Genomic DNA, 26,123 nt, shown 5'->3' on the forward strand with positions numbered 1-26,123 from the left:
GAATATTAGTTGCAATTCGGTCTATGGCCATGGAGAGCTTCACGGGGCCTTCAACACAGCTCCCACAGGGCTTAGACGGGCAGGAAAGCTCATTGCCTGGGTGACTGGGCATGAAACTTAAACGGAGAAGGGTACAGGCTCACTGGGTCCCATCTGAGGCACTTGGTGTTCGTCTGCTGGAGCATCAGATCATTGGTACGTGTAAAAATGGGGTGCTGTAAGGAGCTGGTCCCTGCAAGGTTCCCCATGCGAGAGCTCACAGCCAACGCTGTCCTTGCTCCTGCTGGCAGCTGGGTGCAGCTCCTGGGGATGTTCGTTATCTTCCGAAAGGGGTCAGGCCTGTTACAAGAGGGGGTGTAGCTCTTTTGCCACCAGCAGGGATGGCAGAGGGGTTCGGATGCCCTCCGGGCAGAGCATCTGGGTCTGGCTGCCCCAGACCTGCAGCACAGGGAGGCCGCGATGGCATCAGAGCGTCCTTTCCTAATAGTAATTGTGCATCCAGATTTGCAATCCTAGCCTTTCTCAGAGCTGCTGGCTCAGTGAAGATGGGAAGGGGCATGACGACTGTATCCTCCAAGAAGAAATAACGCGGGGCACATGGGATAAACCCTTGCAGCGTGGGGTGCCCACCCTGGGCAAGCAGGAGGCTAATAACTGCTGAGCAAGAGAGGTCCTGGTGAAGCGAGGCCGTTCACGTGGGTAAGCAAGTTGGAAAGGGTCCCGTGGGGAGCCAAAATACGCATCGCCCAGCTGACTCACAACAGCTGCTCTTCCCGGTGATGCTATCGCTGAGGCAAGGGGGGAAACCCCCCATTTTTTCCCATGGGGAGACAGGGCGTTTGCAAGGCCAGCTTCTTCTAGAAGGTTCTGTCTCCTGGCCATCCCCTCCTGTGATGGTCAGGCTTTGCAGAGGATGGACATGGTCCTTCGCTGCACCCGGAGGGGAGCGCAGCTCTTCTCCCCCCAGCTTCCCCCGGCCCTTCGCGCCTGTGTTCGTGAGGTGGGACTGGGTTTGGGCAGGGAGCTGGGACCGACGGACAGCCCGGCAAGTGCAGAAAGGCTTCTTGCCGCAGCTCGGGTGTTTCCAAGCCAGAGCTGGTCCCGGCATTCGGCGTGGCACGTGCCGGGTCGTACAAGCCTTTTCCCGGCCATCCTCAGAGGGAAGGGCTTTGTGAGCGATGGCAGGAGCAGGGCTTTCCTGGGGGGGGGTGGGAGATGGGGAGGGGCTGAGATCCCGGCACAGGCAAAACGTGTGAGCATCACGAAGAGCAAACCAAATGGACTGATGTTCATCCTGAAATCCAAGAGTGGAACGTACCCTGCACGTGTCTGCAGTAGCCATAGAATCGGCACCATGGAGCTTGTCAGGCTGCCACGCAGGCTTCAGATGTCCTTTTTTCTTTCTTTCTTTTTTTTTTCTTGACGTTAGTCCAGCCATCTAGAAATGGTTTCAGTGCCAGTACATACCGTGGGAGGAGGAGATGGGGTGCTGCACCCTCTCCCAGGTGCTCCATGCCGGCCAGAGGCACAGGGCAGCTTTCCAGGGCAGACCCCCCCCAAACAGAGAGATTCATTCTGCCGTAAATAATTCCCGTTTGTGGCTTTTCTCCTGCATTGAGCTGGTTCGGGCGCTGGAAGCAGAGGCTGCTGCCTCGCCGCGACGTGTTGGAGCCCCGCACGTTGTGCCGGGGAGGGCTCCCAGTGCCACCACCGCAGCGCCCGATCCCAGAGGGACTGGGGGGTGGCTGGGGGGGTACGGAGGAGATGCCTGAGCTGTTTTAATGCTGCTGAGGGTTGCCGGAGGCTCCCCTTTGCATGGGGTCAAGCTCCCGGCAACAAACCCCCCAATCCCTTCTCCGAGCCCCGTCCCCAGCGGCGTCGCGGCACCTCGGCCGAGCATGGCTGGCTCCGTCCGTCCATCCGTCCGTCCGCCCGCCCGGGCTGCCAAGGCGGGGAAGGGCTCCTCGGGCGTCAGTCCTGCCAAGGCCAGATGGTGTTTGCGAGCGGCGCCAGGTCCCAGCTGAGCTCTGCCCGGCGAGACACGCGCAGAAGCCGCCGCCGCCGCAGCCGGCGCTGCCAAACCCGCGGCATATGCTGCGCTCTGCCCTACACCTGCCGGCGGGCAGCCTCCGCGCCCGTGGCACCCGCGCCAGGGACGGAGGCAAAGCGGCAGCCCCATCTGGAAGGAATTTAGCGGATAAATAAGAGCGGCGAAACCAGAAAATGAAAAAAAAAAAATAATTTTTTTTTTAAAAATAATAAAAAAAAAAAAAGAAGATGGCGCAAGGGGAGCCGCAGCCCACCCCGGTAAGGTCGTGGGGCGCAGCGGGTGAGGGGTGAGCGGCACCCAGGGGTGGCGGTGCGTGGGCATGGGGTGGCCGGGATGCGTCCCCTCGGACAGTTGCAGGTCCCCATTTGTGCCGGGGCCCCCCTTTCCCCCCGCACAGCCCTGCCGCGGCCCCCACCAGCCCCAGAAAAGGTGCTGGGAAACTGCAGGGGGGATATTTAACTGCGCGTCCTCAGGAGAAAACCTCAAAGGATCGTGAGCAAAACTGACGGGAGAATACACTTTCTGCCTACTTTGGATTTACTTTGGTATATTGCACGCACTCGGGACTCGGGTCTGTAATTTATTGAAAGGAACCAGACTGGAAACCAGCTTCATACTGTGAGTAATTTCTAGCATCGCTGTAATCTATCACCGGGAGACAGGGCACTTCGTTTCTCTGAAAAATTATTTTTATAGTTGGCTTAGTAACAACAACAATTATTATTATTAATATTAATAACTACTTGTGTAAGGCCTCTCATGCGCGGCTTAGAAAGTGTTCTGCACATGGGTCAATAGATGTTAGCTGCGTCTCACGGGAAGGGAAACCGAGGCACGGATTTTGCCGTGCTTGGGCTCACCCTGGTGTGCAGCATCCTCCCTCCCGAAATACAGCTCGGGCCGCTGGATGCCACCGCCCTTCCTGTATTTTTGAAACATTGGAGGGTTTAGTGGTGATGAAGGAGCAGATGGGGAAATTCTTTTCGTTAAAATTTGGGTCAAAAAAATCATTACGAGAACTCCAGAAAGAGATCGCCCTTTCCATGCCACGGTGGCTAGAGCTGATGCGCAGGTTGTCCCCCACGTCCTCCAGCTCGTCCCATGGGATGAGCACAGAAACAGGCACGTCTCAGCTCGGAAATAGCGATTCAAGCATTTCCTCCGCTTAGTTTTTAATGTAAGGGAAGCAGAAAATTTTGGAAGCCCTTGATTTCCCCCCAGGCTGGCTCCCCGGTGGTTGGTCTGTGGCCACTGGGGCCCTGACACCATCATCTGGAGCGCAAGGACATCTGCCTGGCTGCGAAAAGCAGGTTAAATAACGTGGTTATAACACTTTCCAGAGTGTGAAAAATGCCATTTCTGGGTAGAGAGCAGCGAAGACCTGCTGCCGAAAACACATCGGGGATGGGGGGAGCGCCCCCGGCCCGGCTCCTGGGGCGGATGGACGTGGATGGGGACACCCCAGCGTCACCCTCTCCCATCCTCTCCACCACATCCAAACTAAACGTGGTTGTTCCGGACACATGTGAGCACACTGTAATTTCAAGAGTGAAACTACTCCAGGTGGTAATTGCATTTTTCTGTGGAAGTGGTGTAAACTTTCTAGCCGTCCATCGTTCAAGCCACTATTTTATCCGCAAAGCGAGAGCTCTTCAGCGGAACTTTATCCCTGTCTATTTTCACTCCTTGCTTTGTAGCAAGAATAATAATATTTCACATTTACGGAGCGCTTTGCATCTTCAAAGTCCGTTGGCGGGCATTAAGTAATGAAGCCTTGGGCTGCTCCCATGAGGTGGAGGGGGTCAGCAGCGTTATCTGCCTTTGCAGGTGGAAAACGCAAGGCGGGAGAGAGGAGGTAGGGCAGGATCAGGGATGGAGCCTGGGCTTCCCGCCTGGCCCCAGGCAGCATCCTTCGATGCCGTGCTGTGGCCCACCATCTCTGCGTTCGCTTGCAAAACCTTCACCTCCAGTAAGAAAAACGGGTTAAAAAAAAAAAAAAAAAAAATCCGAAAAAAATAATTTTTTTCCCTCCATTAGGAATTTTAGTGGGTTTTTGACATTTTTTTTTTCTTTATTGCTTTAACGCAATGAAAAATGTTCAGAGCAGAGCCGCGTTCCTTAATCCTGTACAGCAGTAACATAATCTGCGTTTGTTCACAGCCATTCAGCCTGAATCATCCCCGAGCGCTGACGCTGAGACGCGAGCACCGCGCGGCGATAAATCCACCCACCGCCTCGGGGTCGGCGCTTCCCGGTAAAACACAGTGAGACGGGGCAGGGCGAGGGCACTCCTTCCTTCACCCAGGAGCGCGTCGAACCAAAGGTTTTTCAGGAGATACCCATTTCTGCTCAATTTGCTGTGCCGAAGTTGGATGTGTGGGATTTACTGTGCAGGTACGTGATCCCTGGGCACGTTCTGCCTGTGCTGTCCGTCCATCCAGGCTGTCTGGATGTTGGCAGTTCCATCAGGGTCATGCAATATCTGTGTATCCCTGAACGAATCCCATTTTCCACCTGGAAAAAAAAGCCCAGGAAGGCGTGTTGGAAGAGACACGGTGCATGGCGGCGGTGGTGGTGGTTAATTATCCGGTATCCCGGTGGGACGGAGGTGTCACCGTCACCGCTGTCGCTGGAGAAGCGGAGCCACAAGGAGGGCAGTGCCACGGCCCCGCTCACACGCAACACCAGGCATCAGATGGAAAAGAAAAAGCGTTTACACCACCAGACCCATCATCTCTGCAGAAGTTAGAGAGGAGGGCAGGCAGCAGCTTGGGCAAACCCAGCATGCACCTAACATATTTTTTCCCCCCAGTTTTTTCCCGTTTCCCCAGACTTTCGAGGGTTTTGCTCCCTCGCAGGGTGAGGAAGCCAACAGATGGCACTGTGCTGTTTCTGGAGGAGCCCGGCCTTGCTGGAGGCCAGGCACGGGATGCCGGAGCGCTGGAGAAGCGGGGCGCTCCAGGGAAGTTTCTCCCCACACAAGGGCACAGGCAGAGTCTCCCGTGGCCCTTCGTCCACCCTGAGCTGCCCAAAGCACGACGCAAAATGGGTGTTTGTACACAAAATGGTTTGTACGCAACCTCGGGACGTTATCCGTTACCAGGAAAAGGGATGCGAAACCATCCTGCAAACCGGGCGAGTGTTAGAAAAACTCAAATTCCCATGGAGAACATTTCTCGCCCTGCATCCTCCATGGCGGGCGCGGGCGGATCGGACCCCTCGGTGCTGTGCCGGTGCCCAGCTGAGGAAATCCATTGCGGGGAGCTGATATTATTTTGGCCGGAGACGCAGAGCTCTGTGGGAGCATGGCTGGATCAGCTGGTGGCCCTCATCTGGAGCTTGAATTTAGCCCCGGGGGGGGGCGGTTCCTGCGGTTCAGGACCTGGTGGAATCCGGGTGAGGGATGGGGTGATGCTGGGGATGGGGTGTTGCTGGGGGTGGTTTCTGGCAGTAAAATCCTGTCTGTTCTTTTCATCAAACTTCCCCTGTTCAAAACTGCCCTTTATTTCACATGTCCCGCAGCTTTGCTCTTGCTGCTCCAGGAGCAGAGACACGTTCATGGCTCCAGCCATAGGTGTGCGTCCCGTAGCAGGTTTGGGCAGGTGGTTTGGGGTGAATTAACCCCACCGTTCAAAACATGCCTGTTTTCCAAACTGAATCTCTAACTCCTTTCCAGTCCAGCGTAGTGAACGTGGAGCCATTCCCCAGTGTTCCCAGCCCTACCTGGTGAGTATCACTGTCATTGTGCTGGGCTCCCTTGTTTCCAGCTCCTTAACAAGCTTCTCTTCCCCAGATCTCTGCTCCCTCCTGTAACGGCATCGCGTCCCCCATTCAACAGCAAATACCTGGGATGGGGATGGGGAAAGCTGGGCTCCAAACCCGGTGTCAGGATCTGCTCTTACCTGGTAGCTACATCTGAACAGGCTTAGCTGGCAAGGTGGGGGAAACTCAGAAACGTGCTCCGATTTATTTTTCTTAAGCCACAAGACCTTTTTCCAGCGAGCGGGGCCGGCAGTGACTGCGCACCGCAGCTCCGCACCCTGCGGTGCCGTCTCTCCGCCGTGCCTTCCTGCAGTTTGCCGTTGCTCTCTTCCCTCCCTTCCTCCTTCTTCTAAAAAACCCTCTCAAGGTCCCATCCAGTGGAGGGATGCAGCGTTGGCCGCCGGGTCCTGAGCCATCCCCGTCTCCGCGCTCCCTCCGAGGACGTGCTCGGCATCGCCGCCGCGGCGGGCTTGACCCCGCTGCCGCCTTTCAAATTGCCCAAGTCAAATTAGGGTAAGTAGTTATATTAGGCTGACCTATGCCTTGTCAATCTTTACATCATTCAAAGGCAATTTAGCCTATTCATTCATAACAAGAGGCTATTGATTGAATAATCCCTGTTATTTAGCGTTTGGGTAGAACTTGCTCTTTGTTTTATTTTATTATTGTTTTTCTTGGTTAGCTTAAACCTGCTTCTGTTTTGCCCTGCTGTAACTGCCGCTGCAATTACAGTAAAGAGTACGAGCAGATACTTGATTAAGCCTTGCAGAGATTATTACAAAGCGAGGCCTCTTTCCGAATGCACATATTTCAGAAGAAATAGCATAAAGAAGCGCGCACGTGTGAATTCCTCGGATCTGCAAGCACAATTTATCCTTGCAGGTCAATAGCTCATATTGTCTGCTCTGCCAAATTGTTCAAACATATATAATGCTCTCAAAACATTGCTTAATTAGATTCTAGAGAACATTGACACACAAACAAAAGATATTAATATCAAGGATTTCAGCATCAAATGTAGTTTACACAGATCAAAGAACATTTTTGGTGCAAAGAGGTTATGAATGTGACAGGTTGTTACTCCACAAGTGAAGAATATGACAAGAGAGGGAAGCGGTGATCAGAGAGCGGAGCACAAAGAGGAGCGAGTGCGGACCCGCGAGGGACACGGGGAAGATAAAGCTGCAGAAACAGAGAAAAAGGAAGATTACTGGAGAGGCAGGGAAAACACCTTGCAGAAAACTGTTGTTGGGGTTGTTCAGTCTGGAGAAAAGAAGGCTCCAAGGAGACCTTATTGTGTCCTACCAGTCTCTTAAGGGGGCCTACAAGAAAGCTGGGGAGGGACTCTTTAAGATGTCGGGTAATGGTAGGACTAGAGGGAATGGATTAAAACTAGGGACGGGTCGATTCAGATTGGACATTAGGAAGAAGTTCTTCACCATGAGGGTGGTGAGACACTGGAACAGGTTGCCCAGAGAGGGGGTGGAAGCCCCATCCCTGGAAGTTTTTAAGGCCAGGCTGGATGGGTCTCTGAGCAACTTGATCTGGCGGGAGGTGTCCCTGCCCAGGGCAGGGGGGTTGGAACTAGGTGATCTTTAAGGTCCCTGCCAACCCTGACAATTCTATGATTCTATGAAAACAGTGGCAGTGTCCATGGTAATACCCTCTAGAATGGACATGGAGCTTCTTGGGGGGTGTGGGATTGTGAATCGCTGCTGTGGGGTAGGACGAGACTCATCCTCTTTCATAGGCATGGCATACTTAGAACAAGAACCAAAACGATGTGTTTGTAGGCAAAAATGCTCCTTGAAATTGAGGGCTAAGGTCTGAGTGGAGACTTGGTCCTTAGCTGGGAGCCTTTTGCTGCTTGGCCGTTTGGTGTGGTCTGTGTCGCTTGAAACTGGGCTGAGGCAATGAAGAGGTGAAGAATGAAGGGGATGTGGAGATGAGCTGGAAGAGTCGTGAAGTGACAGGTCTAAGTCAGAGGTGGGTTGTCAGAAGGCGTGCAGTCCTACACAGGCCCAGGATCTTGGCGGGCAATGAGGTAGGAAACGGCACAAATATAGTTAACAATTGTCTGTTCCGAGTTTCACGACAGCTGCTGACATGTCTGCGTATGCTCGGTGTGGGGGAGACTGATGGTCTCCTTGGGATGTGGGTGTCCTGTCCCCACCACCTTGGAATAGCTACAGGGTCTGGGAGCAGCTTTGTGGAGCCTCAGTGGTCCTGGGACGAGCAGCACTTCCCCAGACCTCCAGCCTGAGCTGGGAACGTTTTCAGTCTGCTCAAGGGGATCTTCATTCAGCTCATCCACAGCACCTGGAACAGTAAATTACTCACCGATGGTGACCTGGAACAGAAGGAGGACAGAGAGGACGGAACCTGTCCTCTCCTATGAAGACAGGCTGAGAAAGTTGGAGGGGTTCAGCCTGGAGAAGAGAAGGCTCCAGGGAGACCTTCCAGCCCCTTCCAGTCCCTAAAGGGGCTCCGGGAAAGATGGGGACAAACTTTTTATCAGGGCCTGTGGCGATAGGACGAGGGGTAATGGCTTTAAACTAAAAGAGGGAAGATTTAGACTAGATATAAGGAAGAAAATTTTTATGCTGAGGGTGGTGAGACCCCGGCCCAGGCTGCCCAGAGAGGTGGGAGATGCCCCATCCCTGGAAACGTTCCAGGTCAGGTTGGACGGGGCTCTGAGCAACATGATCTGGTTGAAGATGCCCCTGCCCGTGGCCTGGGGTTGGACTAGATGGGCTTTAAAAAGGTCCCTTCCCACCCAAACTATTCTGTGATTCAATAAACAAGGAGCTGGAAAGAAAACATGGGAAATGGATGCACAGAGGAGCAGGCCAGGAGAACAAGCAAACAGCTAAAAGAGCAAGCCAAGGGGAAGTCAATAAAATTGACTTAAAATACATATGAATGAAAAAAAAAATTAATAAGCCAAAGCTGTATTTAATGTCAATATTGTTGTGGTAATCTGAGAAATCATGAATAAATAAAAGCAGATGGTGGATTGATCATACAACACCAAGAAAGGCACTCGTGAAGAATATTTTCTTCTCAAGGCACACAGACTCATATGTGTGTTTCTCATTTGCTTTAATGGGAGTCATGTTTGCAAACTCCTGTGTGTTGAGAAACAGGTAAACCTCAGTGCTTAAGGCTTGTTTTGACACAATTATTTCCTTATTCTCCAGGAAAGTATTAACTTCTCTTTCAAAAGTGTTCCACCTGCATATTACCCTATATGTCACGGCGACCTGCCAAATCCGCTGTAAATTATTCAAAAATACACTGACAAATCGAGGACCTAGCATTTTAAAGTGGGGGCGATTTGCAGCATTGTTGACGAGTACCTTCTCCTTTCAACTTTTCCCAACCAGCGCTAAAAGCAAACCGTGCCTCTCCCTTCTGGGAAGGGCAGGGTCACCCACATCCAAATGCCGGCCGAGCTGCTGGGACCCGCACCTCGGTCCTGGGAGATGCCGAGTGCTCTCAGAGCCCACCACATTGGAGCAGCTCAGCTCCTCGCCCGGCTTTGCACCTACTGGTTTTTCTACGTGGATAGTGCACCGTAACATCCCCATTTAAAAAACTGCTTCACGATGAGCTACGTCTTCCTGGCACAGAGGACTCGCTATTAGGCCCTATTCCAGAAAATCGCTTAAGCATGCACTTTCTGAAAAATGTTATTTTTATTAAGCTCTTTCATTAGGTAAGTCCTTAGTTATACTGCAGTGGCAGAGACTAAGCAATCTGTCTGTCTGTCTATCACTAGTTCTCATTGCCGTGGTATGTAGCCTTCAGAGACTGAAATAATACACTTAACGTCCCTGGGAAAAGTGAATTATTTGCCTTAAAACGTAACTCCTGTTATTAAAATCAAAGTGAGAGCTGTAAAGTAGTGGCCAGGTACAAAATCATCAGAGTATGTTCAATTACGTGCCATTTTTATCCCAACTTTTCTGTCCTCATCAACAGGAAAGTTAACACCTTCTGCGTTTCTTCTCAGCGAGTTGAAGGTACAGTTGTGCCAAAGCCTGGCGCAGGTGACGTGTTGTGCCAGCGCTTCAGAGGGGTAACTGGGAAAGGGTGCGGGGGCAGAGCCGTGGGAAGAGCAGAGAGGGGTCCCTGTTGCATGGGGTCGCTCAGCCCGTGGCCACTTTGGGCCACCGAGCAGGAGAGGTGTGTGCTGGAGGGGGCTGGTGGCCGCCTCAGGAACATGCTCTTGCTGTCGGCGTGTACCTTACGGACCACATTCCTCTGTGCCTTCAGCAAATCAGGTTTAGAAAACCTCTGTTGTGTCCTTCAAGATAGGTTGCTTTGCGTTTTGATCCCTTTCTGACGCCATGGAGACGCCAGGAAAAGGGAGCTGGACTAGATGATCTCTAGAGGTCCCTTCCAACTCTGAAGTTTCTGTGATTCTGTGAAAATTTTGTCTACTTAAAGTGGGTTGCTGTGGGGCACGTGTACAATGACTGGCCATCGTGTACTTTGAGAGATGCTGAACTGCCTGTAGACTTGCCCTTTGGTCCCCAGGACGGTGCAGAGAAAGCCAAGAGCCTCTCCGTTTGTCACCATCATGATTTGCATCTTGTTTCGAAGCTGGTTTCGTAGATCACAGCCCGGGTGTTCTTCTGTTTGCGTAGTGCCTATTACAGTGAGATCCAATTTATGGCTTCTGCTCTTCAAGTGTTTGACAGTTCTGGTTTATCTGCCCCAGGAGTTTTGTTTTTCCCCTGGAAATGATTAGGTGGTTGTGAATTGACATGAGGAGCTATCAGGAGCAATAGGCAAGAAGAAACGTTAACGGTCTGTAGAGAACACAGGAGACCTGTCTCAACAGGTATTTCAGGAAGGCGTTTGGGGAGTTATTCTCAGCCCTTGCTTTAGAGGAAACGACTCGCAAAGCTGTCTCCTCGATTGCCGCTGGACTTCAGCCCAGCTTCTGAAGTCACGTATGATCCAAGCGTGTACACACGCCTATGGCGGCCGCGTGGCCGGGCAGCCCGTGGTCCTCTCGGTGTGTGGAACCCTCGACTGCGGGGCGCTGGGTGTGCAGGTTTGTGGGATCAGAGGTGGAGGCTGCCTCCGCCTGCACTGACAGAACCAAAATTCCCCAAAAGCGGCAGTCAGGTGCAGGACAGACTATGTTAATCCCGAGCGAAAATACTGCGAAGTGTGGGCTGCTCGTGGCTGTGAGCACCCTCAGCTGGGGACCATCAGCAGTCCAGGGACACGACACCCTTGTGTTCGATCAACAGACAAGGAGATCCGGTCTTCCAGTGAAAAAGAAGGACCGGTCCCTCATGAGAAGATGCAGACACACAGGGCAGGTAGGGAATGGCGCTGCCTGTCCTGGAGAGGTGGAAAAGGCTGAAGGGGGATTTGGCTGGGGGTTAGGAAATCCTGAAGGCGGCGGATAAGCTGGACACGGAACCGTCGTTCACCAAATCCTGCAATAGAAGAACAAGGGCACTCGACTGAAAACAGGAGAGATTAAGTTTGAGGTAGATAAAAGACAGCACTTCTGGACACAGCAGGTACTGAACTTTGGGAACTTGCTGCCACAGGAGGAAAAGGGGATTAGACAAACTCATGGAAATAGCTTTATAAACGGCAGCTAAAATCCCCAGGCAGGGACGCACCCTCCAGCATCCCTGCCGAGACAGCTCGGGGAGCGCCAGGGGGTTGGAAAGGGACGAGGTAGCCTGCTCTCCTTCAACGTCATCTCCCGCTGTGCCCGTGGGAGACAGCGTGCCGGGCTGGACGTCCCGCCGGAGGGAGCCAGCCAGGGCATCCCCTGCGCCCACCTTTGTGGGATGAGCATTTCTGCTGCAGCACGCAAACACCGGCTGGCACGGGGGCTGGCACGGGGGCTGGCACGGGGGCTGGCAGCTTCCCACACCAGGCAAGCAAAGGCTATCGCCCTGCAGCTCATTCCGCATCAAGGGGCAAGTGTCACAGCTGCTGGGGGCAGTGGGATTCACCCCCCATCCTCGGGGCGGAGGGGTTCTGCCGTCCCCCCATGTCACAGCCCCGCTCTCCGTCCTTCCCGGGCCATTACGAGCCCCAGCGACGGCAGCTGCCCGGAGAGTACCTCGCCGCTACAACATAAGATGCATGGATCAATTAACTCAGTTGCTGGGTTTCGCTTTTGAATCAATTAACTGGAACTGAAATTAACTAAAAATATCCTTTGCTTATTAACAGACCGAGCTAATTGCAATAAAAGGTGGGGGGAAAAAGAGAAACACAGAGATGCTATTTGTCACGGCGAATCTCTGCCCTCATCTTTATTGCAAATATTCCTCGTTTACTAGGCGGACTAATGACTCCGCAACCTCCAAATCGGTAGTGCCATCCTGCCATGAGGCGGATGCGTTTCCCACCGTCCCCAGCACATCCCGGCTCTGCGGGACCGGGATGGGGCCGGGATGGGACCCGCTCTGGTCTCGTCATCCCTCCTGCCCCGGCTGCTCCGCGGGGCCTGGCAGCGTGCAGCCCTCTTTGTCTCGCCTTCCTTCCCTTTGTTTCTGGCTCCATTTCTTTGTTTGCCTGGTTTTTCCTCTTCTTTTTTTTTTTGTTGTTTGCGTCCATCATTCCTCCATTGGCCTTCTCTTTCTCTTTCCTTCTTCATGCGTGCCCCCACCCCATCCCAGGGATTTCCATCCTTCCCCCCCAGCCCTTTCTTTCTTCACATTTCCACCATCCTCTTCCCCTTCCCTCCATCCGCAGCACTATCCCGCTCCTTCCCGCTGCCTTCCCAGCTGCAATTAGAGCTAATCAGATACCTGAGCAGCTCTGCAAAGCTATTAGTGGCTTCCCGCTCGTCCCTGGGGGGAGGCGAGCAGAGCTGGACAATTAGGCTTTTCCACGCAGCCCCCAGTCTGATGAACACCATAAACAACGCGGGGCGATGGGCGCATCTCTGCCGCCGGTGGGACGGCGCTGGGCGCGGCGTGGCGAGCAGCCCTGGTTGTCCCACGGCGGGACCTGGCACGTGGGATGCTGCCGGGGATGGTGCCCGGCCACCCTCCTCCTGTCCCTGCTCCCGCCCTGGCTCCGAGCACCCCGTTGAGGAGCCCGGGGGGTGGTTTTGGCGGGGGGATGCAGCCTCTCCTGGGGGGACCGAGGCGCCGCGTTTGTTGCGGAGAATTTCCCCGCTCGCTCCGCAGCCCGGCGCACCCCTCCTGCTGCTGGATCTATGAGCTGTGTGTGTGTTTTGTAATTAAGCAGTTAATTGCACTGGAGTTCTTGATTAGCTTTGGGGGATGGTAATGTTCTAGCAGGATGAGATGTTGTGTACAGTTCAGAATCATTTACAGAAATTGGAGCTAATTTTGCTGTCTGTGCTTATTACTGCATTAATTTAATTTGGGTTGCTTTTAGCTCATTAACACATCTAATTAATTCGTTGACATCACTATTAAGATGTCTCTTTGAAATTGGCGTCTCCAGATAATCAGGATGGAAGAGGCTGACAGATCAGGCGCGAAGCTGACTGGGAAAATGGGGAAGGGGAAAAAAAAAAAAAAAAAAAGGAACGACTAATGAATTTTCCGTCAGAATCGCACGGTTTGTCAGAGTTGGTATCAGAGAGGCAGAGACGGAGCTAGCGAGACAGAGAAAGGGCAGGAGAGAGACAGCGGTGGTAAAGGGAGACTAGATCTTTCAAAAATATTCTATCTGTTAGGAGAGCAAGCAAGACGCATGAGAGGACAATAAATATTCTTTAGCGAATCGACATCAAGGCTGCATATTTCTTAGTTAATTTTCCTCTCTCCCTGGTTTTCCATTGCAGCGTTTTGGGCTGTTTTCATATTTATTTTTTTTCTGCCCCTCGCCCGGTTTTGTAAGGCCAGCGCTGGGGGCTGTGAGGGACCGATTGGGCTGGGACCACGTGATGTCCCTCCTGGGATGGGAGACCACCCGTGCCCCATGCTGCGGCGAGCGTGGCATTCAGGGGATGGACGGACAATTGCAAGCAATTAAATTGCCGTCATTTAATGAGTTAGCACACAGCAGCGAAGCCTCGGTAGCCGGCTGTACGCTGGCCCGGCTGCATTTGTGAAATAAAACAGCTTCGCTTAAGCCTGCTTTCGCGGCGGCGGTAGCCGGCAGAAGAGTCATGGTGTGGGTTTGGAGGGGCAGTCGTGGCTCGCTGGTCCGGGTGGAAAGTCACAGCAAGGGTCCAGGACACTGCTGGAGGCTGGGAAATCACCTGCGTGGGCACCAACGTGAGCAAACCCAGCAAAAGGAGGCTAATAATGCCTTCCCCAGGCAAGGCTTGGTGCCCTTGTCCATGGCACAGGCTCACAGCCCGCTTTTGGGTGCAGCCGTGAAGACGGTGCGGTGCCCTGAGGCCGGGTGGTGACAGGGCTCGAGGACCGTCCCCTGGCAGGGGTTGGAGTTAGGCGGGCTGGAAGAGGGCAGGGAGAGAAGAGGAGCCGACACCGACCTTGCTCCATGACACAGGTTGATAAGGATGCAGCACGCGCTTAAAATGACCCAGAAGAGCTGCTTTTCTGGCTCCAGGACCCAAATTTGGAGGGCTGATGGGCAAGGGAAAGGGTTGGAGGGCACAGCGGGCTAAAGACAAGCAAGGCGGAGACTTTGCGCCGAGGGCAGAAATATCACGGCCAGAATAAAACCAGAAAGGCTCAGGGGAGTTCGTGTGCGAGAGGTGAGAACTGGGGGTGTCCCGGTGCTAGAAATATTTACTGCGGGGCAAGGCAAGAGTTGAGGAGCAGATGGGGAAACACCGTGGACGCAGACCCTTCCCTTTCTCTTCATGTCCGCCTCTGCAAGGCGCTGCAAGCACATCCCTCGGCACACGGCCCAGATCTCCGGCCTTCGGGGGTTCCGCTGTTCTCATATTATTTCTCCTTTTCCCCCAGATTTGCCCAGAAGCGTCTGGTCAGCGCGGTGCAGAGCCGGGACGCTGGGAGCCGGAGTGTGGTCATGCTGCCTCAGCGGGAAGCTCTCCCCTTCTCCAGCTCCGGACACAGCTTCCCAAAACCACGGAGGTCCCAGACACGAGGGGAGGAGGGAGCAGGCACAGGTATGTTTTGAGGCCGATGATGGTTTTCTCCCCTAGACAACCCCCATCCACCTGCAGAAGACACAACCTCTTTCTGTTCCACGTTCCTTGTGAAAAGTGGGGCAGAAAGAGGAGAAACAGCCCCCAAACCCACTTCACCCATGGTTTCAGCCTTTTTGAATTCACAGAACCCCCAGATTTTCATGGTGCGTGTGCAGACCCCTCCATACGCTTAACATTTGCGCTGACGGACGGCAAACCAGCTTTTCTCAGTTACCTTCCACAACCCCTGATGGGTCCCTCCGGAGTCTGTAGGCAACACATTGAAACCACCGATCTAGTTAACTCAGCACACTCCCAACCGCGTCCTGCGTGCGCCAGCCAGCACGGCTTCTTTCTGGAAGCATTTTCTGTGGAGCTGGTAACATTATCTGGGCTACAAACATAATGTTCTCTTCCCACCATCCCTCTGCCCCTCTCAAGGGAGACGCAATGTGGATGGAGGCAATAGAAAGGAGCGTTTTCCCTGGGAATAGCTATCCTGCGGAAAGGCTTTTGTAAAATGGCTTCAAGCTAATTGATTTTAAAAGAGAAGAAAAATCTCAAGTTGCGGCAGGAAGGCCGTTGTGGAGGGAGAGGATGATTTTAAAGGGTCCACGCGTTGCACCTGATTCTGTGGGTGGACTTTGAAGGCTCTGAGATCAGGGTGCTGCCCCACTCGCTGAATCCAGGCAGGCCAGCCCCGTGCCCCTCGCTCCAGGGACATCCCTGTCCTCATCAGATTCATTGTCTGTGTGTCCTCTCAGGAAGGGAAAGCCAAATGGAGAAAGCAATTTCTTCCTCATGGCGATTAGAAAGCCTCACTGAGAGTGAGAGGCTGGAGGAGATGGTGGGCAGGAGGCTGGACCCTGGGAGAGGAGGCTCCAAGGTGCCTCCAGGCAGGGTCTGGGTGGTGGTGTGGGGTTGCAGAGATGAAATCTCCATCGTTGCTTTCTTTGCTTCGCTCAAACCTCACTGGGGAGAGGCTTGTGGCGGTGGATGGAGGTGAAGGAGAGCCAAGACCTTCCCGTTACAGAGATAAAGGTAGTTGAGCTTTGTGTTGTACACCGTAGGATGGGTACGGGGAGGCTGCGCACTTTTACCAGGGTGGTCAGTCTTGGAAACACGTGTCATATGTAGGCGTCTACCTGGTTTTCAAAGGTACCAAACCAGACCAGGGACAAATTACAAAAGGAGAAGACTGGTTTTAAGAGCCCCTTTTCTGGCGGTCTTTGTTTGCCCCACTGCCATCCAGCTGAACGGCCCGGGTTGGCTGCACCACTGCTGCTGTTACCCGTTCTCCTTCCCCAAGAGAGCCCAAATCCTCCTTTCGGCCACCTCAAAAAGAACAAAGCACGGTGTCATACTGAACGCAGAGTCAATCTGAAAAGCCACGGGAGCGAGTTGCATTGCCTTCCTGGGATTCCTTGTCCAACAGCGGTGCCAAAATGCAGCGTGTCTGTAGGTCTCTTCTCCTGCCTGTGATCTGGGAGGAAAAAAAAACCTGAGAGCATCCCTACATCCTCAGTCTAACAAATAAACCCGAGCAAATCTTTCTCCCCGGTGCAAGGCTCTCCCTGTGAGGAGCGCGGGGCGACTTACTCCAACGCTGAGCTGCAGTTTCCACCTGGGGAAGAGAAGTTTGCTCAGATTTCTGTTCAACTTCATTCAAGGGAAGAGTATTAGAAACTCCACTCTTTAGCACTACATTAAACACTTTAGTTTAATAGCATCCTCCAGGGAATCCCAATCTGGACCACGTGAGCCAGGAGTAAACAGCTGCATCAATTAACCCCATAATCTCGAGGGTGCTATTAGAAGGTGAGATACCCTTAGAAAGTGCATATGCCTGCAATTAGGCTTAAAATACTTATGTGTCAATAGCTTTAGTTATTTGTGCGCTCTGCTATTGATCTTGCTTATGTTTTCCACATTAAACAGTCTTTCTTACTTCATCAATAAGTTAAGTGCTGTTTAGATTTATTCACTTTTTCTATTAAATGGTGCAAATTCCTGAGCTCCTGACCCTGGCCGGGCTCTATCTGCGACGAGGGGCTCCAACCCTCTTTGCTGGCAGCTCCATCTCACTCTTGCTTCAGGAGCTGGGAAAAACAGCAGTGGGGGAGAGAAACGCAGGAGCTGCCGGCCTGGTTTGACCATTCACAAAGCCCGTGCAGGGCAGAGGAGGCCTTTGGGCCGAGTTTGCTGGATATGCCACTTTACGAGTTTGTTTTTTCCTGCCCAGGTGAGGGTTGGAGATCGTAGAGAAGGCTAGCTTTCAACTCTATGAACATAACAGAGATGACTGAGTTTCTGCCACACAGGGAATTTGAGGAAGGGGCAGGATCTATGGGACCGTGCAGAAGATGAGGCTCTCCCTGGCTTTTCTTCCCAGGAAAGGGCTTTGGGAAGAGCTTTACATCTTCTGAAATGGCAATTGAGTGGACCGTCACCTCACTGGGAACCGGTGGGGTGGGATGAAGTGCTGGTCCTCGCTTTTTCATCCTATTGTCCATCATCATCACTGATTGCAGCCTCTTCCTTCTGATTATTTGCCCCAAAACCAGGTGTGGTGTGTGCTTAGACAGAAACGTGGCGGTGCTCAGTGTTTCTGGCTGGAAGGTGGCAGAGCTCTGGGACGTACCGGTGTTCCTGGGTATCAGAAAGATATTAAATGTTGGAGACACATTTTCCTGCAGAGCTGGTTGAGGAGGAGGAAAATTTTATGACTGTTTCTTTTTTGTAGCCAGACTTTTAAGTCCTAATTCTTACTCTTACGGGAGTGGACCAAGGCTGGCGTCCTGCAGCGTGGAGGGTTGAGCAAAACAGCAGCTCCTGCCGAGCGTCGGTGGCGTTGAACGCTGAAAATATCCGCTGGTCTTTTCCTTCTTTAACTTCTTCAAGTCTTTGCTTTTTTTCACCAGCTCCCCTTGAAGACCTGTTGGCTCTCTGTAAGGAAATTGCACAATTATTTTCACGGAAAATAATTCTGGACGTAATTCTTACCCTTTTTTTTTTTTCCTTTGGTCGTCCTGGCTTTTCTGTGCTACACTTAATGAATGTTGTGGTGTTCCATGAGGAGCACGGGTGAAAAAAAGGAAAACTTAGGGCATTTAAGTGAACAGCCTTTCTGATAGTTTGCATTGTTTAGTTTGCTGCTCCCCTGCCCGTCTGGTGTGTATCGGTGCATGCAAAATTTTATTTTTAACCAGGCTCCCCTGACCGCACGGAGCCCGGCAGGCCCTTGTTGTTACAACTAAGCCATGTGCTACTTTCCATAACTCATTAGCCCTTTAGTTTCTGGATTAATTCAATGTGCAAATAATGTCACAAATTGAATATTAGTAGACTTCTATTGAGGATTAAGCGGCAGTAAAAGCATATCGCTGTGTCTTCATTTTGCTTTGCATGACTGTGGTTTGTCCAGCGTAGCCAGTGGTTAGTTGACTACCCGACAGCTCGCCGCCTTCTTTCCCGAACTGGTTTTCCATGTAATAGCCCAGCCATTAGAAGAGGAAAGCAACAACTGCGCATGTAAAAGTGGGGGGGACCACGCAAAATGTTAGCACTACGCTGTGTCCAAACTCTTTTTTAAAGCAGAGCGTTGCATGACAATGGCCCCAGCTCCTCTACCTTTGCGCTCAGTGGAGAGCAGCCCGTGGTTTGCTAATGGTCTGTGCTCGCCCCCAGTTAAACACTCCACCTCCGTCGTTGCATTGATTTTGCAATGCGTTTTATCACCTCCAATTCTCTGCAGACACAAAATTTGGGTGGGATTGCGTAAACCAGCCCGGGCATCCCTGTTGTTGCTGTGGGGAAAACGCAGAAAAGCACCCTTTGGAAGGGGTGCAATGTCCCATCCCAGCCAAGGATCTCCAGGGGGGTCCCCGAGCCTGGCCCCGAGGGCCAGGTTGTGGGTCTGGGACCCACGGTGGGCACTGCAATGCCAACACCGGCCCAAAGCTTTTAACTTCAGACGTGTTGGTGGCATCAATTTGGGAGAATGGCTCCACGCCACGAGAACTTTCAGGGCATTGCTGAGCAAAATGGGTGCAGCTTTCTTTTAATGCACTGAAGTGGAGGCAAATTTCAATCTAATAACGTAAAGCAGCAATAACCATTATAATTAATTTATATAAAAGACATTATAAAATTACACTTGATGCATTTAAATCCCATCCAGGAGCAGCGCTCGTTTTCCAGTTAAGCTATGGGCTGTGCTAAGGCAGACGGTGAAAGAGGTATTTCAATATTTCTTATAATTTTATATTCTTTCTAATATCTCTCATGCTAATTTCATTATGCAACACAGTCAGCACAGTGATGTAATTATTGAAAAGTAATTTTGCAATAAATGGATTTAAATGTGTTCAAGTCCATTGTAAATTCAATCTCTTGGTAAAGGTGGATTGAACAGGCAGGAGAAAGGGAGCAGGGACGTCGGTGGGTGAAAACTGAGAAGTCCCGGGCATCCCATGTCGAGCATCTGCTTACACCAACTAATAACATCCACTTCGGATGGAAAGCAGTGACGGAGCTGGTCTCCCTTCCCTTGAGCCCCCCAAGCGGACACTTCCAGCCTTCGCCGTGGGGGACGTTTCGGATCTGTCAGTTTTCCACCCGGAGCAAGGCACCGCCGTCGCTGGGTGTCTGTGCCGCCCTCGGCAAAGTGGGTCCTGTGTGGGTGTCTTAGTCTGGATTAAGGGCTCAGTTACTGGGCAGGGACATAAAGATATTCTTCTGCATAAGACACGGGAGATGTGATTTCTATTCCTGGCTCTGTCAGAAACTTCCTGTGTGATACTGGGCAAGCGGTATATCATCTCCGTGCTTCCATTTCCTCATCTGCACAATAGGGATAAAGAGTGCTTCCCCAGCTCATCGGTGAAATTAATGTAACATATGTAAAGTGCATGTATATCCCCAGATGAAAGGTGCCATTGTAATAATATTCAAATCATTATGGAAAACAGATAAAGCGACCAACCCCTGCTAAATGATCGTCTAGCTTTTCACCAGATTCATGAGATCCACGCAAAATGCGATAAGAAAACCTCAGATGTCAAGTGGTTTAGAGTCAGACTCCGCTCATGAAACGGAGCTGGCTGTGCCTTTTAAGTGGAGGATGAGATAGTGGAGAATTTGGGGCTGGGGAAGTTGTTGCCGCGGGTAAGCTGCCCCAGTTTACTGGATGCTGCCACTCATCTGGAGGGGGGGGATACATTGCCTAATGTCCAAATCAGGACCCAGGAACCCTTCAGTCACACTGAAATTGAAGTGACAAAGCGGGGCTGTTGGTTTTTTCTGACCCTAGTGGATGCATACGAATTTGGGGTACCCCAGGAAGGTCATTTGCGGATGGAGGTGGCAAAGGGGAAACGGGATGAATTGGCTTAGTAGGAATACTTGACCCACAAGACTTCTGTTAGACCTTAACCTAGAGGTAAAGAGCTCTGGTGCCACTTGTAGAGCACCAGCAGGTTCTGCAGCGGGAGGATGTTCAGGTCTAAGTGCCGAGGTGGTGACATCTCTTCTCCGATGTCCTTTGTGCGTCTCGCCTTTTCCCCAGCATCGCTGCAAGGTGGGTTTGGAGAGGACAGAGACCTCTGCCATGCAAGCAGCATCCATGCCCCGGCCAACAGGGTTGTATCTGAGCAAGGTGGGTACCAGGCAGACATTTGTGTGTTTTCTCTGAAACCAACGTGCCTCCTGGAGTTTCCTTCCGTTGTGGAGGAGGCGATGGCTTGGCCTCGGAACGAGCCGTGTTGGGGATCCCTAGAAACCTGAACTCGCTGGAGATTTGACTCCAAAACTGCCGTGCTGGTCTCTTCTGGCACCATTGTATAGTTGCCCAGCACCAAATGCTCAATTATAGACAAAATTGAATTTACAATTTGCTTTTGGGCAATGTGTAAATTGGCCCTTCATTGATTATTAATGAAGTGCTAATTGCTCTTTGCAACCAATTTTTATGCAAATGCTATTAGTGCTATTTGCACAATCCTGCAATTTACAGTTTTACATTTGCAATGGCCTGGTGAAAAGATGTGAAAAGATGACAGCTTGTCCTAAAAGAAAACAAGAAGGGGAGGGGGGGAGACAGCCGCAAAACTTGCAAAACTTGGAGTAGCAAAATAACACAATTAGGCATGAGAAAACATTAAAAAAACAACAACAACCCCGCAACGAACAAACAAACAGACTCTCTCTCTTTATTGATTGTTACAGATTCAGCGTTGACAGGGGTTGTTCGGAATGTAACAGGATCCCATGGCAGATGTAAACCAGACTCCAGGCATTTGCTGGCTGTTCCACGGCGGAGGTCGGCGTACGAGTCTGCCTGTGAAAACATTGGTGCGAGGCTGCCAGCTTTACCCATTCGGGCTCTTTTCTCGGTGACGAACGAGGCGGCGTTGGTTTGTGAAGCGCGCGCGTGTGCGGCCGCTGAGCCGTTTTGGGGCAGAGCTGCTCTCCCGGATAACGCCTCTGCCCCACGCGGGGCGAGGAGCGACCCCAGCCCTCCTGCCCTCTGCCATCGCACCCGGACTCTTTAGACTGTCCTTCTGCATCACAGCGGCACCTCGCAGGTGGTGCAGGGAGACAGATTTTGGCTGGGTCCTGCAAACCGGCAGTGCTATGGGTCTCACTTTGCTAGTGGGGAATGGGGGTTTCCAGTAAAGTCTTTTTTACAGGTCCCATTTCCTCGGAGGCTCTGGATTTTGCCACCTGCTCTGAGGCTTCACAGGATGCCTTTGGTGGAGTATGAAATCAGATCCAGCTCCAAGCTGTTCCCTAATTCCTTCCCTTTATCAGACGGACTTTTCAGTGAGGTGTTTGAGCAGCAGAGTGGCCTCATCTGCTGCCAGGGGATGGACGCTGCTGGTGGAACGGGGCTTGCTGGGTCCCTAACAGACATGGGTTTTAATTTGGGTAGGGGCAGGCTGTCGTCGTTAGGACCCAAGGAAGCCCTTGTGTGATGGGGTAATGGGGTAATAGGAAACAGCTCTGTGAATGCCTGCGTGGGGGGCACTAGCTGGGCATGTTGAAAATAAATATGATTTGGGAAGCTTCAAGCGGGGCACGGTGAAAGCAGATGTCAGCTTGAAGCTATCTGTATTGGGGGGAATGAGACAACAGGAGAGTTTCTCATTGATCCACAGCCACCCTTCTTTATTCTATTTTATTATTCATTTTATTGCTTATACCTTTGAGCAGAGAGATGCTGGTGTTACACAGACCTCCTGTGTTCATCCATCCAGGGATCCTGTCAATTCTTTGGCTAGAGAAGCCTGCGGGGAGCTGGTGCTGAGCTGCTGCTTCACAGCAGCTCCTGGTCCCTCTAGAGCCGTCCCTTTTCCAGGTGTGTCCCTCTGTGCTGTGGAAGCTCACTCTGCTCTTCCCCCTGACATCCGTGACCTACCCTTGGCCACATTAATGCCTTTTGCTGGGATGAGTCCAGGCAGCCGAGAGATCCCGACTGCACCTGTTGCCGTTCCGGGTTTGTGTCATGCCCAACTTTCCCAGCAGTGATTTAAAAGTTTTCTTTCCAGAGCCTTAATGAGAACGTCCTTTCTGCTAGACCTCCTGCCGTTCTTGTCTTCAGCTTTCGGAGGAGGAGGAGGAAACAAGTGCATCACTGCCCAGGTGTGTTACCCCCATCCAGACCTCGCAAAGGGCACGAGCAGCTGGTCCATACCCCAGGTTCCTGGCTGAGTGTTTTTTGGCGCAGGTGGAGGTCTCCCTGCTGCCCCACTGCCGCAGCAGCCGCCCCTCGCAGGGCTTTCCCATGGTGATGCCCGGGCTGTCGCTCGCTGCCTGCTCCCATCCCTCGGGCAGCAGCGCAGGAATTTTGCTACAGCCGCAGGGATCACTGCCGGCTGCCGCGGTCAGGAAGATTTCTTCTTCCTTTGATTCCTGGGCAGGTTGTTTTCTCAGTGGGACGCTGCTGCTGGCCATTCCTGGCGTGGTGCAGGACACCGAGGGGAAGCCACCGGCACGGGGACAGCTGGAGCCGGCGGCTGCGTGTCCCCCGGGAGCTGCGTGTGCTGTAAGGCCCCGCACAGACGCAGCGTGGCACTCTTTTCCACAGCACCGTGCCTGGCACCCGTGGGCGGGTGGGAGCCCATCCCTGGCCTCACCGGCAGCGGCGGGTGCCCCCCCGGCCCCGCTCGTCCCCCTGCACACCCCGCTCCGGCCAGCCCAGCTCCAGCCCTCCCACCCAGAGCCGGCGCTTCCCCGAGCATCGCGGCTCAGAGACCCACAGCCACCCCAGCAACCCCAGGGCTCAGCCTCAGGAAAGTGCTTGGAGGACGTCAGGATGCCTGCATCCCTTTGCCGCAAACGTTTTGTGGATAGAACAGCCAGGAAATAGTTTCCAGGGGAGTATAAAAAAAAAAAAAAAAAAAAAAAAATCTTCATTTTTAATCCTGTTTGGATGTGACTTGGGGGTATTGCTGGTTTGCCTTCTTTTTCTGGGTGGATGTGGCCCTCCTCTGGATGAGGACCCAGATGTGAGAGCTGAGGGTCCGGGAGGTGGGAATGCAACCAAAGCACCCCAGAGGTAAGAGCTACCCACCTCCCCCCAAAAAACCCACCCTGCCTGGTGCCTGGGGTAAAATCTGCCTTGTGCCCAGGGGCAAGAGCTTTTCTTCTTAGAGAAACCCCAGGGGCTGAGCTTGGCCTTGGCCCAAGGTGTCTGGTGGTGCTGCACAAGTCTCCTGGTACTCTAAGGTGGGGGCGACAACACTCTCAGTCCCCCCAGGAGCAACACCCCGGCTGCACGCAGCCTGCCGGGACCCCCCCAAAAGGCAGACGTCAGCGCGCTCTCCCCGCTCCCCGAGCAAGAGGGTGGCAGCTTCAATTTAAATAATTGTTGCCAGGGTTTCAGCGGTGACTCATTAGTCTCCGAGACAGGATCCCTCGTTAGCAGGGGGCTATCTGGGGAACACCCCCCCCCTCCCAGTGTTGCCAAGGCATCTCCACGGTGGGACTTTCTGCACCTCCTTCTGCTGGTTCCTCTCGCCTTTTGTTTTCCAAAACATTCGCCCCGGGTTGGCAGAGGCCCTCGGTGCTCTGCAGGCGCAGACAGGGTGTCTGTGCACCCCAAAAGGGCTCTGTTCTGCCAGGGTGGCCGGGCTCCCGCGTCTTTGCTCTTTGTTTTAGCAGGGGCCGTTTTGCTGGACCACCGACCACCCCGTGGGTCCGCCCGTACCGCTTCGTCACCGGGATGTCACCTGCACCCTGAGGTCCCAGCACGGCACATCAGTGCTGGGCTCCCCTCGGCCAGGTGGGCACCTGGAGGAGGTGTGAACTTGGGGTGGTGACGTCGAAGGGGAATAAACTCATTTAAGCTGGTTTAGCTTCCAGGTTCCCTCCAGGCTTAAAGCATGCTTTAATCTTCAGGCTTGTCTTCTGTTTTGCTTTCCAACCTCTGGTTTGGAAGGCTCTTCTACCAACAAAATAGGAACAAAGTTGTGTTTTTCCCTGCTGCTCGGAGGTGGCTGGCTGTTGTTGGCAGCGGCAGTCGGGGGTGGACTTGTTCAGTTCATCCTTGGCCTCCATACAGCACAGGGAGGCTCAGAAGATGGAGGAGGAAACCTCTCCTCCACCCCACATAAGAACACTTCCCTCCATGTGCTGCTGGGTTTTGGTGTCCATAACAAAGTCCTTCCTCCCCGTGAGGGAAAAAATACCCCAAGAAGAAATTGTGGGTCTTATTTTCGGGGACCAGCGTCCTAGCAGGACCTCATTTTAAATCCCCCAAATTTCCGGAACACGTATTTTAAATATGAAGTTATAAAAATGTAGTAAATATTTAATTTTATTTTTATTAAATACTAAATTGATGACGGCTGACACTTTATTAAAGTGTCAAAGTGAGTGTTCCTACATTCTAATTACTTATTCTAACAAGGAGGCAGCCTCGTCAGGAGCCGCGCGTGCTGGCGTGCGCAGGCGAGGGGCGCTCCCGTTAAGTAACACCTATTAAACTATCATTTGCACCTAGAGGCATCTCATTAATATCTCAACTGGTGAGACTGCGCTGCCAGTGCCTACCTGACCCGGGGCGTTGGCAGGAGAAATGGCTCCAGGAGCCCTTTCCTCGCTCCAGGCCCTCCTGTACAAATAATTCCTATAAAATTAATAAAGACCATTCCACTTAATTGAATTCCTGATAAATGAAGATTCTTCCAGGCCTCTGTTAAATGCATCCAAGAGATGCAGGAGGAGCGCTGCACCGCAGCATGGGCAAAGTTTTGTTCTTCTCCTCTCTCCCCTCCCGGCTCCCTTCGTCTCTGCAAGCCCCTTCCCACCATATCCATCCCTCCTGCTGCTCCCTCCTCATCACGCTTTTCCTTCTCCTCCTGACCATCTTTTCTCTTTTCTGCAGCAGTTTCCCTTCTGACCTCCCATTTGACTCCCTCCCACTTCTCTGCCTGGATCTACCTTTACCTATCCTGATTACTTATTTTCCTTTTGGAGCCTCCTCCTTCTTCTCGCTCTTCACCATCCATCTTTCTTTCCCCATCCTCTGTCTTCCATTTGACTCTTTATCTCTTCCTCTCTTCATCTCTTCCTCTCTTCATCTCTTCATCTCTTCATCTCACCAATAACGGCCATTTTTCTCGGGTTTCCTTTCAGGCCCTGAAACGGTTGTCTTAGAGGAATCTCCTCGCCGGTGTGAGATCTCTGTTGGATGAGGCCATGGAATTGCCTCTTCGGAGTTGTCCAGTCACCAAGATGATATGTCCTCCACCAAAGTAGATATTGCCATCCCCGAAAAACATATGGAATGTGCAAGTCTCCTTTCATCCCACCTTCCCTGAAGATGGAGAGATACCTGTGTAAGAAGAGCTTGTCCTCAAGCCAGAGTTTATACGGTCGCCACTTGGAAGCAGATCATTAAAAGAGAGGTAACAATCTTCTATGAGGGATGTTTTGGAGTTTGAGGGCTTTTTGTTGCGCGGCAGGGCCGTCTTTAATGTCGTTTGCTGTGCTCCTGGCAGGAAAGGGGCTGCCTTTTTTGCCCTTATCCTGTGCGGCTGCACTACTGGCGTTGGGGTTTGGTCATCAGTTGTTGGGGTTTGTTTTTCTCATTCCTTTAATAACCACAAAAATACCCACTAAAAAATTCCACTCTGTTTTTATTTCATTCCAATTAGAAAAACAAACTAGAAACTACACTTAATATGAAAAACACTGACTCAAGATTCAAAGCAAGCAACT

General features: G+C 52.3%; 2 protein-coding genes across 13 annotated transcripts in view; both read left to right on the plus strand.

The window, feature by feature from the left end:
- Positions 1–2,100: 2,100 nt before the first annotated feature.
- LOC134519889 (uncharacterized) lies at positions 2,101–21,721 on the plus strand. 8 transcript variants are annotated; one of them, XM_063344657.1, is made up of 8 exons: positions 2,101–2,307; positions 4,211–4,444; positions 4,578–5,446; positions 6,180–6,325; positions 14,716–14,879; positions 20,467–20,556; positions 21,126–21,251; positions 21,590–21,721. In XM_063344657.1, exons 2-8 carry the CDS (start codon positions 4,423–4,425, stop codon positions 21,661–21,663), a joined length of 1,491 nt encoding a protein of 496 aa, XP_063200727.1. In that variant the 5' UTR covers positions 2,101–2,307; positions 4,211–4,422; the 3' UTR covers positions 21,664–21,721. The 8 variants fall into 8 exon arrangements, with proteins under 8 accessions (XP_063200727.1, XP_063200726.1, XP_063200733.1 ...); XM_063344658.1 differs by adding exons at positions 5,727–5,776; positions 5,844–5,987 and having other exon boundaries at positions 2,107–2,307; positions 4,211–5,446; positions 21,126–21,721; XM_063344659.1 differs by adding an exon at positions 5,727–5,776 and having other exon boundaries at positions 2,106–2,307; positions 4,211–5,446; positions 5,844–6,325; positions 21,126–21,721.
- Positions 21,722–23,338: 1,617 nt separating this feature from the next.
- Positions 23,339–26,123, plus strand: part of LOC134520106 (uncharacterized) — a 68,854-nt gene continuing 66,069 nt past the window's right edge. For 4 of the 5 annotated variants that reach the window (XR_010072360.1, XM_063345084.1, XM_063345085.1 and 1 more), the window contains exons 1-2: positions 23,339–24,183; positions 25,539–25,810. The gene's annotated coding sequence lies outside the window, so the exon portion shown is untranslated. The remainder of the gene's footprint in view (positions 24,184–25,538; positions 25,811–26,123) is intronic. The other variant, XR_010072361.1, reaches the window with a different exon arrangement.

The sequence above is a fragment of the Chroicocephalus ridibundus genome, chromosome 8 (genome assembly GCF_963924245.1).
Source record: "Chroicocephalus ridibundus chromosome 8, bChrRid1.1, whole genome shotgun sequence".
NCBI classification, from domain to species: domain Eukaryota; kingdom Metazoa; phylum Chordata; class Aves; order Charadriiformes; family Laridae; genus Chroicocephalus; species Chroicocephalus ridibundus.